The 12,500-nt window shown below is 43.3% G+C and overlaps 1 protein-coding gene across 5 annotated transcripts in view; it reads left to right on the top strand.

The window, feature by feature from the left end:
- The window catches only part of dmxl1 (Dmx like 1), a 56,336-nt gene that overhangs the window by 4,444 nt on the left and 39,392 nt on the right, over positions 1-12,500 (top strand). For all 5 annotated transcript variants that reach the window (XM_084086727.1, XM_084086724.1, XM_084086725.1 and 2 more), the window contains exons 6-13: positions 3,745-3,865; positions 3,948-4,014; positions 4,627-4,799; positions 5,963-6,131; positions 6,745-6,913; positions 7,619-7,795; positions 10,931-11,115; positions 11,282-11,936. In XM_084086727.1, the coding sequence (XP_083942853.1) occupies positions 3,745-3,865; positions 3,948-4,014; positions 4,627-4,799; positions 5,963-6,131; positions 6,745-6,913; positions 7,619-7,795; positions 10,931-11,115; positions 11,282-11,936 (1,716 nt within the window). The remainder of the gene's footprint in view (positions 1-3,744; positions 3,866-3,947; positions 4,015-4,626; positions 4,800-5,962; positions 6,132-6,744; positions 6,914-7,618; positions 7,796-10,930; positions 11,116-11,281; positions 11,937-12,500) is intronic.

Below are 12,500 nucleotides of genomic sequence, written 5' to 3'. Positions count from 1 at the left end.
ACAACTCCCTTACTCATTTACTCAATATTCATTTATTGTTTTACTGTACAGCACTTTGTGTCCACTTTGGATTTTAAAGTGCTCTATAAATAAATTTTGATTGATTGATTGATACTCGAGTCAAGTTCAGATACTACTGCTCAAATATTACTCCATTACAAGTAAAAGTTGTAAAGACTTTTACTGAAGTAAAAGTACAGAAGTACTTGTTTTTAAAAGTACTTGAGTATCAAAAGTAAGTGCGTTGTTTTATTATTGTCTAACGCTGTTCTCTTCTCTAACGCTGTTCTCTTCTCTAACGCTGTTCTCTAACGCTGTTCTCTTCTCTAACGCTGTTCTCTAACGCTGTTCTCTAACGCTGTTCTCTAACGCTGTTCTCTAACGCTGTTCTCTTCTCTAACGCTGTGCTCTAACGCTGTTCTCTTCTCTAACGCTGTTCTCTTCTCTAACGCTGTTCTCTTCTCTAACGTTGTTCTCTAACGCTGTTCTCTTCTCTAACGCTGTTCTCTAACGCTGTTCTCTTCTCTAACGCTGTTCTCTAACGCTGTTCTCTAACGCTGTTCTCTTCTCTAACGCTGTTCTCTAACGCTGTTCTCTAACGCTGTTCTCTTCTCTAACGCTGTTCTCTAACGCTGTTCTCTTCTCTAACGCTCTAACGCTGTTCTCTTCTCTAACGCTGTTCTCTAACGCTGTTCTCTTCTCTAACGCTCTAACGCTGTTCTCTAACGCTGTTCTCTTCTCTAACGCTGTACTCTAACGCTGTTCTCTAACGCTGTTCTCTAACGCTGTTCTCTTCTCTAACGCTGTTCTCTAACGCTGTTCTCTTCTCTAACGCTCTAACGCTGTTCTCTTCTCTAACGCTGTTCTCTAACGCTGTTCTCTTCTCTAACGCTGTTCTCTAACGCTGTTCTCTTCTCTAACGCTGTTCTCTAACGCTGTGCTCTAACGCTGTTCTCTTCTCTAACGCTGTTCTCTTCTCTAACGCTGTTCTCTAACGCTGTGCTCTAACGCTGTTCTCTTCTCTAACGCTGTTCTCTAACGCTGTTCTCTAACGCTGTTCTCTTCTCTAACGCTGTTCTCTAACGCTGTTCTCTAACGCTGTTCTCTAACGCTGTTCTCTAACGCTGTTCTCTTCTCTAACGCTGTTCTCTAACGCTGTTCTCTTCTCTAACGCTCTAACGCTGTTCTCTTCTCTAACGCTCTAACGCTGTTCTCTTCTCTAACGCTGTTCTCTAACGCTGTTCTCTTCTCTTACGCTGTTCTCTAACGCTGTTCTCTTCTCTAACGTTGTTCTCTAACGCTGTTCTCTAACGCTGTTCTCTTCTCTAACGTTGTTCTCTAACGCTGTTCTCTTCTCTAACGTTGTGCTCTAACGCTGTTCTCTTCTCTAACGTTGTTCTCTTACGCTGTTCTCTAACGCTGTTCTCTTCTCTTACGCTGTTCTCTAACGCTGTTCTCTAACGCTGTTCTCTTCTCTTACGCTGTTCTCTAACGCTGTTCTCTTCTCTAACGCTGTTCTCTAACGCTGTTCTCTAACGCTGTTCTCTAACGCTGTTCTCTTCTCTAACGTTGTTCTCTTACGCTGTTCTCTAACGTTGTTCTCTAACGCTGTTCTCTAACGCTGTTCTCTTCTCTAACGTTGTTCTCTTACGCTGTTCTCTAACGTTGTTCTCCAACGCTGTTCTCTAACGCTGTTCTCTTTTCTAACGTTGTTCTCTTACGCTGTTCTCTAACGTTGTTCTCTTACGCTGTTCTCTTCTCTAACGTTGTTCTCTAACGCTGTTCTCTAACGCTGTTCTCTTCTCTAACGTTGTTCTCTTACGCTGTTCTCTTCTCTTACGCTGTTCTCTAACGCTGTTCTCTTCTCTAACGTTGTTCTCTAACGCTGTTCTCTTCTCTAACGTTGTTCTCTTACGCTGTTCTCTAACGTTGTTCTCTTACGCTGTTCTCTAACGTTGTTCTCTTACGCTGTTCTCTTCTCTAACGCTGTTCTCTAACGCTGTTCTCTTCTCTAACGTTGTTCTCTTACGCTGTTCTCTTCTCTAACGTTGTTCTCTAACGCTGTTCTCTAACGCTGTTCTCTTCTCTAACGTTGTTCTCTTACGCTGTTCTCTTCTCTAACGTTGTTCTCTTACGCTGTTCTCTAACGTTGTTCTCTTACGCTGTTCTCTAACGTTGTTCTCTTACGCTGTTCTCTAACGTTGTTCTCTTACGCTGTTCTCTTCTCTAACGTTGTTCTCTAACGCTGTTCTCTAACGCTGTTCTCTTCTCTAACGTTGTTCTCTTACGCTGTTCTCTTCTCTAACGTTGTTCTCTAACGCTGTTCTCTAACGCTGTTCTCTTCTCTAACGTTGTTCTCTTACGCTGTTCTCTTCTCTAACGTTGTTCTCTTACGCTGTTCTCTAACGTTGTTCTCTTACGCTGTTCTCTAACGTTGTTCTCTTACGCTGTTCTCTAACGTTGTTCTCTTACGCTGTTCTCTTCTCTTACGCTGTTCTCTAACGCTGTTCTCTTCTCTAACGTTGTTCTCTAACGCTGTTCTCTAACGCTGTTCTCTTCTCTAACGTTGTTCTCTTACGCTGTTCTCTAACGTTGTTCTCTTACACTGTTCTCTTCTCTAACGTTGTTCTCTAACGCTGTTCTCTAACGCTGTTCTCTTCTCTAACGTTGTTCTCTAACGCTGTTCTCTAACGCTGTTCTCTTCTCTAACGTTGTTCTCTTACGCTGTTCTCTAACGCTGTTCTCTAACGTTGTTCTCCAATGCTGTTCTCTAACGTTGTTCTCTAACGCTGTTCTCTAACGCTGTTCTCTTCTCTAACGTTGTTCTCTTACGCTGTTCTCTTCTCTTACGCTGTTCTCTAACGCGGTTCTCTTCTCTAACGTTGTTCTCTAACGCTGTTCTCTAACGCTGTTCTCTTCTCTAACGTTGTTCTCTTACGCTGTTCTCTAACGTTGTTCTCTTACACTGTTCTCTTCTCTAACGTTGTTCTCTAACGTTGTTCTCTAACGCTGTTCTCTAACGCTGTTCTCTTCTCTAACGTTGTTCTCCAACGCTGTTCTCTTCTCTAACGTTGTTCTCTAACGCTGTTCTCTAACGTTGTTCTCTAACGCTGTTCTCTTCTCTAACGTTGTTCTCTAACGCTGTTCTCTAACGCTGTTCTCTTCTCTAACGTTGTTCTCTAACGCTGTTCTCTTCTCTAACGTTGTTCTCTAACGCTGTTCTCTTTTCTAACGTTGTTCTCTTACGCTGTTCTCTAACGTTGTTCTCTTACGCTGTTCTCTTCTCTAACGTTGTTCTCTAACGCTGTTCTCTTCTCTAACGTTGTTCTCTTACGCTGTTCTCTTCTCTTACGCTGTTCTCTAACGTTGTTCTCTAACGCTGTTCTCTTCTCTAACGTTGTTCTCTAACGCTGTTCTCTAACGCTGTTCTCTTTTCTAACGTTGTTCTCTTACGCTGTTCTCTAACGTTGTTCTCTTACGCTGTTCTCTTCTCTAACGTTGTTCTCTAACGCTGTTCTCTTCTCTAACGTTGTTCTCTTACGCTGTTCTCTTCTCTTACGCTGTTCTCTAACGCTGTGCTCTAACGCTGTCCTCTAACGTTGTTCTCTAACGCTGTTCTCTTCTCTTACGCTGTTCTCTAACGCTGTTCTCTTCTCTTACGCTGTTCTCTAACGCTGTTCTCTTCTCTTACGCTGTGCTCTAACGCTGTGCTCTAACGTTGTTCTCTAACGCGGTTCTCCTCAGGTACGTGTCTCCTGACGGGCTCGGCGTGTCTTCAGCTGTGGTGTAACGTGTGTCTCAGTGCAGATCCTGAAGATGAGGCCGTGGGTCCTCAGCGCTCCTGGAGAAGCATATGGCAATGCAAGTCAGTGTTCGTCCTTCACGTCATTCTGAGTTTCTCTGAATACGCTCGAACCGCTCCAGTAAAATCTCTCTGGATGTTACAGGTCCGCCGCTTCGACTCACTTCATCAAGTTTTCCCCTGACGGAGAGTTTTTTGCGACCGCAGGACAGGTTTGTGCTTGTACATGTGTGATATGTGCACTTAATGACTCTGGATTTTGTCAATAACGATTATTAGACAATATGGTAACACTTTACAATAAGGTTTCCTTAGTTTACATTAATTAACTACATTAGTTAACATGAAATAAGAATGAACTGCACTTCTACAGCATTTATTAATCTTAGTTGATGTTAGTTTCTACATTAACTAATTCATTATTAAAGTCAAAAGTTGTATTTGTCAACATCAGTTAATGTCCCAATGATTTTCGTATATTTGTTCAAAAGCGCTCATTGCTCAGAGATGAACAACAGTTTCACTAGCTGTGTTTCCATTACAGATTTGTGCAAAACTTTTGCGATATTTTCTAAATGTCGATAAAAAACTATTGTGAAATGATGGCGTTATGTGACTGAAACGTCATTTTTTCCTCTCGTGGAAAACTCATAAGTCATTCCAAAAATTATGGCAACGGATGTTGATAGGTTAAAGACATTAAAAAATTGAAGTCGCTATTCACCCAAAGTCTTGCCATCCTCGATTTGAATATGCCATCTGTTTATTTACAACAAGAAACATCCATTTCATATCCGATCAGTCGTGAGTGTGTGTTGTTGCAGGACGACTGTTTGGTGAAAGTGTGGTACAGCACCAGCAAATGGCAGGCGGACGTCACCAAACTCTTCACCCCGCTCGACCTGCGCTCTGAGATCAACTTCTCCTTCATTTACCTGGCTCACCCTCGCTCCGTCACCGGCTTCTCCTGGAGGAAGACCAGCAAACACATGCCCAGGTGAGTCCAGTCTCGAAGTCTCGGCCCTCAGACACTTACACGTGTCCTAACCAGACGCGATGCGATTCCAGCAACAAGCAATTTGCCTGTCCACACCAGAAGCGAAGCGAGACGCGTCAAAATCAATCAAAACCCACAGCCAATCAGAACAGCGTGTGGGCGGACATTCCACACTATTATGTGTGGAATTATCATTGCTACGCTTTGTGTTTATTGTTCCAGCGCGACATCGCAGAAAAATAAGGTGCGTTTAAGATCGTATTTATGAGTTGAACACACTTGAACGCACTTGAGCACCACCACAATGTCGTAAATACGAGTGGGAAGCTCGGGATTTTCTCTAAGCCCCGATCTTTACGAGTTGTGGGCGTGTCACTGAGAAACATGGTGGGATACCACAATACTTAAAGGTATTTAGCAGTGATCCCAGCCTCTTCCCAGGAGGACTTGAACGCTCGATGGTGTTTTAAGCCCCCAATGGCTCCTTAGAGGCAGCTAACCCTACCCTCAACCTTAAACCTACCCATCCCCTCGCTGCCTGTAAGGCGCCGCTGGGGGCATAAAACACCAAACACCGACTTGAACGCACCAATAGAAAGCGTTTCTAAAATAGAATCGTCGCGTGTCGTGTTGTGGCAAGTTCAAAGTCTTTTTGGTTCGGGTAGGACGCTCTCAGAGTCGAAGTTCCAGGTCTCAGAAGAATTTACTTCATTGAACAAGCAATAAAGTGAGATGCCAGCTGGCCATCTAAAGTTACCATTTCCAGACTTCATGTCTTATGCCTTTTTCTTATCGTTAGGTAATAGGTACCCAATGGGCATCCTCATCTCTACCATCTCGCCAGCATTAAAAACATCTCTCTCATCTCTCTCAGGCCTTCTCTCTACTGGTGGAAAATCTCAAACATCTTATAAAACAACCACCTGCATCCCTCCTTCAGGTTTCCGGGTACTTTTCACCTGTAAAGACCCTCTGACCTCTCTGACCTATTTTTCTGTCTGGTACATCAGCATATAAACTTAATGCATGAGACAAAGAAATTCCCCAAAAGTCGCGGCTGGTTAGGACAAAAACTCTGATGGAAAAGATGCCTTTTATCGTGTGTCACGTCTGGTTAGTGACGCTCTCGCTGACCGCCCGTGTGTGTGTGTGTGTTCCTCCAGAGGAGTGGTGTGTAACGTGCTGCTGACCTGCTGCAAGGACAGTGTGTGTCGACTGTGGGCCGAAACGCTTCTGCCCAGCGACTGCCTGCTGTCCGGACTCAGACACAACAACAAGACAAACAACATGAAGAAGTCCTCCAGCAACACCCTGAACCAGAGCCCGATGGAGGTGAGCGAGCCGAAGGCTGTGTGTTTACTAGTGGTGCAGCGCAAAACTCACGGTTCGGATCATTTACGGTTTTTGAGCCACGAATCGGATCATTTTTTCAGATCAGCAATCAATCAATCAATCAATCAATCAATCAATCAATCAATCAATCAATCAATCAATCAATCAATCAATCAATCAATCAATCATTCAGTCAATCAATCAATCAATCAATAAATATGGGGGGGGGTGACTTTGCTGTTCATTTATTACTTAAAGCTCACTCGAAGTTCTTCGATACCACATTAAAAACTACTAGCCTAACTGATAAAATTCAAACATTATTAAAAACAAGTGAACAATCAGTGATAAAATAAGAACAAACACACAAATTACATGCAGAGATGAACACTAAATAACAGAGTTAAAGTCTAACAGTAGTGTTCAGATACAGAAATGAATAATTAAGCCTAAATGTAAAATAACACTATTTGTTCACTGTAGAAATGAAATATAGTTTCATCTTTGCTAAAGCTGTATTTAGCTGTTTTATCAACATTAATGACAGACGACAGCACTCAGTTAATCACATGCACCGCTAGTGTTCACTGATGATCTGCGGCTCTGTTCACAGCTGAACCTGAAGCGCTCGTGGAGAGAGGAGGTGAGGAGCTTATCTCAGCTCTCGTACACCGGTCCTCTTCCACAGCAGCAGAACAAACACTACTCACACCGCGCCAACATCACGCACGCCAACGCCCTGTGCCACTTCCACATCGCTGCCAGCATTAACCCCGCCACAGGTAACGTGACCTTTAGTGATGCTTTCTGAAACTCACATGACTGGAGACTGTACAGAGATGATGGTGAACTCGCACTCAGTTGGCCTGAGTCATCAGGTATATATAATAGTAAATGGTTTACTAAACACGAGTTGATGAAAAGCTATACACTCCCAGTCAAAAGTTTGGGATCGGTCAGATTTTTTATGTTTTTAAAAGAGTCTCTTCTGCTCACCAAGGCTGCATTTATTTGTTTAAAAAAACAAAACAAAAACAGTAATATTGTGAAATATTATTATGTAAATCAGCTGTTTTCTATGTAACATTGATAATAATCATAAATGTGTCTTGATCATCAAATCCTCATATTAGAGTGATTTCTGAAGGGTCATGTGACACTGAAGACTGGAGTAATGATGCTGAAAATTCAGCTTTGATCACAGGAATAAATTACATTTGAAAATATATTAAAATAGAAAACAGTTAATTTTAAATTGTAATAATATTTAACAATATTACTGTTTTTGTTTTGTTTTTTTAAACAAATAAATGCAGCCTTGGTGAGCAGAAGAGACTCTTTTAAAAACATTAAAAATCTTACAGATCCAAAATGTTTCTGCTGTCGCTCTTGACTCTCCTCTCTCTCTGTAACTCTTTCAAACCTGTTGTCAAAACACCTGCGAGACCCACAGGCCTGTGTGTGTGTGTGTGTGTGTGTGTGCGCAGACATCCCTCTGCTGCCCTCCATCTCCTCCATGAACGGCTCGGATGAGGAGGAACCGGGCGGCTCGTTCACCGTCCACTGGCTCAACAATAAAGAGCTGCACCTGACGCTGAGCATGGAGGTGTTTCTGCAGCAGCTCAGGAGCCGAGACGAGCAGAACGGACCCGCAGAGACGCACGGTACTGTCACATCAGTGCATTCGAGACTGTCACATCAGTGCATTCGAGACTGTCACATCAGTGCATTCGAGACTGTCACATCAGTGCATTAATTCAATTCAATTCAATTAAAATTTATTTGTATAGTTTATACTATAAACTATTATAAACTATAATAGTTTTTTTAAATATTTTTTTATATATTTTTTTAAATATTTTTTTTATAGTTTTTTTTATAATTTATAAAAATTATATTTGTCATTAGAGACTGATTCACCATATTAACATGTGAGAGTGGCAAAACACTGGAAAGATGAGGGAGAACAGGTTCATGCCATCCGTCCAGCGCGTTTACTAGTGGTGTAACGGATCACTAAACTCACGGATCATTTACGGATTTTGAGCCACAGAGCGGATCGTTTTTTGGATCAGCAAAAAATAAATATATATATATATATATGGGGGGGGGGGGGGGGGGGGGGGACTTTGCTGTTCATTTATTATTTAAAGCTCACTCGAAGTTCTTCGATACCACATTAAAAACTACTAGCCTAACTGATAAAGTTCAAACATTATTAAAAACAAGTGAACAGTCAGTGATAAAATAAGAACAAATACACAAATTACAAGCAGAGATGAACACTAAATAACAGAGTTAAAGTCTAACACTAGTGTTCAGATACAGAAATTAATAATTAAGCCTAAATGTAAAATAACACTATTTGTAAACAGCAGGAATATTAGGCTACTGTCACTTTAAGACCGAATAAACTGACAAACATCCGGTTTCTTTCTCCACTGTCCACTGATGACAGAACCGAGAGAACACTTGATGAGACGGGGATTTAGACATGATTTTGTGTGTGTGTGTGTGTGTGTGTGTGTTCAAGGGTAAGAGAACGCGAAAGAGTTCTCTTGAACATGTTTTTTCTTGCTCTCTCTCTCACTCACTCACTCTCTCTCTCACTCTCTCTCACTCTCTCTCTCTTTCTCTCTCACTCTCTCTCACTCTCACTCTCTCTCTCTCTTTCTCTCTCACTCTCTCTCTCACTCACTCACTCACTCACTCTCTCTCTTTCTCTCTCACTCTCTCTCACTCTCTCTCACTCTCTCACTCTCTCTCTCTCTTTCTCTCTCACTCTCTCTCTCTCTCACTCACTCACTCACTCACTCACTCACTCACTCACTCACTCACTCTCACTCTCTCTTTCTCTCTCACTCTCTCACTCACTCACTCACTCTCTCTCTCTCTTTCTCTCTCACTCTCTCTCTCTCACTCTCACTCTCTCTTTCTCTCTCACTCTCTCTCTCACTCTCTCTCTCACTCACTCACTCACTCTCACTCTCTCTCTCTCTTTCTCTCTCACTCTCTCTCTCTCACTCTCACTCTCTCTCTCTTTCTCTCTCACTCTCTCTCTCACTCTCTCTCTCACTCACTCACTCACTCACTCTCTCTCTTTCTCTCTCACTCTCTCTCACTCTCTCACTCTCTCTCTCTCTTTCTCTCTCACTCTCTCTCTCTCTCACTCACTCACTCACTCACTCACTCACTCACTCACTCACTCACTCTCACTCTCTCTTTCTCTCTCACTCTCTCACTCACTCACTCACTCTCTCTCTCTCTTTCTCTCTCACTCTCTCTCTCTCACTCTCACTCTCTCTTTCTCTCTCACTCTCTCTCTCACTCTCTCTCTCACTCACTCACTCACTCACTCTCACTCTCTCTCTCTCTTTCTCTCTCACTCTCTCTCTCACTCTCTCTCTCACTCACTCACTCACTCACTCACTCTCACTCTCTCTCTCTCTTTCTCTCTCACTCTCTCACTCTCTCTCTCTCTTTCTCTCTCACTCTCTCTCTCACTCTCTCTCTCACTCACTCACTCACTCACTCACTCACTCTCACTCTCTCTCTACTTTCTACTCTCAACTTTAAAATTTAAAGTTGATTGAAGGTGTAAATTGGCAAGAAAAAACATGTTCAAATGATAAACTTACACTCTATAATGGTTAAATTTAGCAGTTAATCCGCGAATCACATGCGTGCCGAACCGTGGGGTCCGGTCTATACGCATCATGGATCTTCTGTTTCACCCCTGGTGTTTACACTGGAAAACTATGGAAATGTAGCGCATTGGATCTAAAACGGCGTTCTGTGTGATGTGTGTGTTATGAAATGACTCGTACTGGGATATGAGATTTAGGTCACACTAGAGCTCTAGATGTTCATAAACGGATATTGTGTGGGTTAAAAAGCTGTTGTTGTGCGACATTTGTACACTAATAAGCCTGTGAGGATTCGCATGCATCAAAAATGCTTTTCTTACTTAGTATTTTTGTCTTGTTTCCAGTCCAAATATCTACAAATTCTTAAATTAAGATGCATTTACTAGATGAGTAAAATGGCATAAAATATTATGTCTTGTTTTCTGAGGAAATCAATCAAAATGATCTGCTAATGGGGTCAGAAATTCAAACAGAAACAAGACTATTTTTCTGACCCCATTAGCAGATCATTTTGATTGATTTCCTCAGAAAACAAGACATAATATTTTATGCCATTTTACTCATCTAGTAAATGCATCTTAATTTAAAGGTGCAGTGTGTGATATTTAGGAGGATCTGTTGACAGAAATGCAATATCAGACACATAACTGTGTTCTCAGTGGTGTATAAAGATCTTACATAATGAACCGTTGTGTGTTTATTAGCTTAGAATGAGGCGTTTCTCTCTACACACACCGCGGGTCCGCTTACATCCACATGTTTCTACGGTGGCCCTGAACGGACAAACGCGTTTCGTCACTGTGTTGTTCTTCATGATAAGAAGCGAATAAAACACTGACACAATGATGAACAAGTAACAATAACATTCGCAATAACATCGTTTTACTGAATAATTAAGTCAACCTAATTTCTTGATTTATCTTTGTAAAGAAACCGCATTGTTTAACTGGCTACTCTCTGCTGTCTCAGACGACGACATCACTTCCTGTCGGCCACCGTAACTTATGTTGGGTGCAGTTCACAACCTCACCACTAGATGCCGCTAAACATTACACACTGCACCTTTAAGAATTTTTTAGATATTTGGACTGTAAACAAGACAGAAACACTAAGCATTGTTTGCAGTGTGTGAAGGCTCTCTGTTGTGAGCAGATGTGGATGAGGAGGGCCGCAGCGCGTACGGTGCCGCTGTGGATCATCAGGTGGATGTTCTGCTGGGAGACTGGACCCGAGGAGCCGATATGCTGTTCAGCATTCACCCGATGGACGGCTCGCTGCTGGTGTGGCACGTCGACTGGCTGGACGAGTACCAGCCGGGCATGTTCCGACAGGCACAGGTACAACCACAGCTTCCTCACGGCGTGTAAGATCCTGTTAGTTCTGTTTGCATCATCGAATCATTTCCTGCTATCACTGTAAAGCTGCTTTGAAACCATCTTGTATAAAGCGCCTCATAAATAAAGGTGGCTTGACTTGACTCGCTGAGTTCTTTGTCTGTTTCAGGTGTCCTTCGTGTCCAGAATTCCCGTGGCCTTCCCCACCGGTGACGCCAACTCGCTCAGCCGCAGCGTGGTCATGTACGCCTGCAACAAGAACGTGGACCTGGCGATCCAGCACGGGCGTCAGCGGCCCGCGGGTCTCACACACTCGTCCTCGGCGCTCATCAGTCAGAGCAAACCGTCGTCCAACAGCCTGCGCCTCAGCATCTTCACCCCCAGCGTCCTGATGATCTCCAAACACGCCGACGGATCCCTCAACCAGTGGGCCGTCAGCTTCGCCGAGGACTCGGGCTTCTCCACGGTGCTCAGCGTGTCCCATCAGTCCCGATACTGTGGCCATCGCTTCCACCTGAACGATCTGGCCTGCCACTCGCTGCTGCCGCTACTGCTAACCACGTCTCACCACAACGCCCTGAGGACACCTGACGCTGACCTGACCCGCCCGCCGGACCCGGCCCGCAGGAGCCGAGTGTCATCCGGAGGCGTCTCCCAGGACCCTAACGCCGTCTACAGCGAGCTGATCCTGTGGCGCGTGGATCCGGTGGGACCGCTCTCGTTCTCGGGAGGCGTGTCGGAGCTAGCAAGGATAAACTCGCTGCACGCATCAGCCTTCGCTAACGTGGCCTGGCTGCCCGCGCTCATCCCCAGCAACTGCCTCGGTGAGCACGCTTTCATTGGTTAAGCTAGGGGTGGGGTGGGGGGTCGATTCACAAATGAAAGGGATAGTTCACCCGAAAATTAAAATTAGCCCATGATTTACTCTCCCTCAAGTCATCCTAGGTGTGTATGACACTCTTCTGTCAGACGAACACAATCAGAGTTATATTAAAAATGTCCTGGTAATGAGAGCTTTACAATGAGAGTGAATGGCAGTTTCTGTTTTGAAGTCCATAAAAGTGCATCTATCCGTCATAAAAGTGCATCTATCCATCATAAAAGTGCATCTATCCGTCATAAAAGTGCATCTATCCATCATAAAAGTGCATCTATCATCATAAAAGTGCATCTATCCGTCATAAAAGTGCATCTATCATCATAAAAGTGCATCTATCCGTCATAAAAGTGCATCTATCATCATAAAAGTGCATCTATCCGTCATAAAAGTGCATCTATCATCATAAAAGTGCATCTATCCATCATAAAAGTGCATCTATCATCATAAAAGTGCATCTATCCATCATAAAAGTGCATCTATCATCATAAAAGTGCATCTATCCGTCATA

This window comes from Abramis brama (genome assembly GCF_963993115.1).
Source record: "Abramis brama genome assembly, chromosome: 16".
Classification (NCBI taxonomy): Eukaryota; Metazoa; Chordata; class Actinopteri; order Cypriniformes; family Leuciscidae; genus Abramis; species Abramis brama.
Note: the sequence above shows the minus strand (reverse complement) of the source record. Positions and strands in the feature narration are given on the sequence as shown.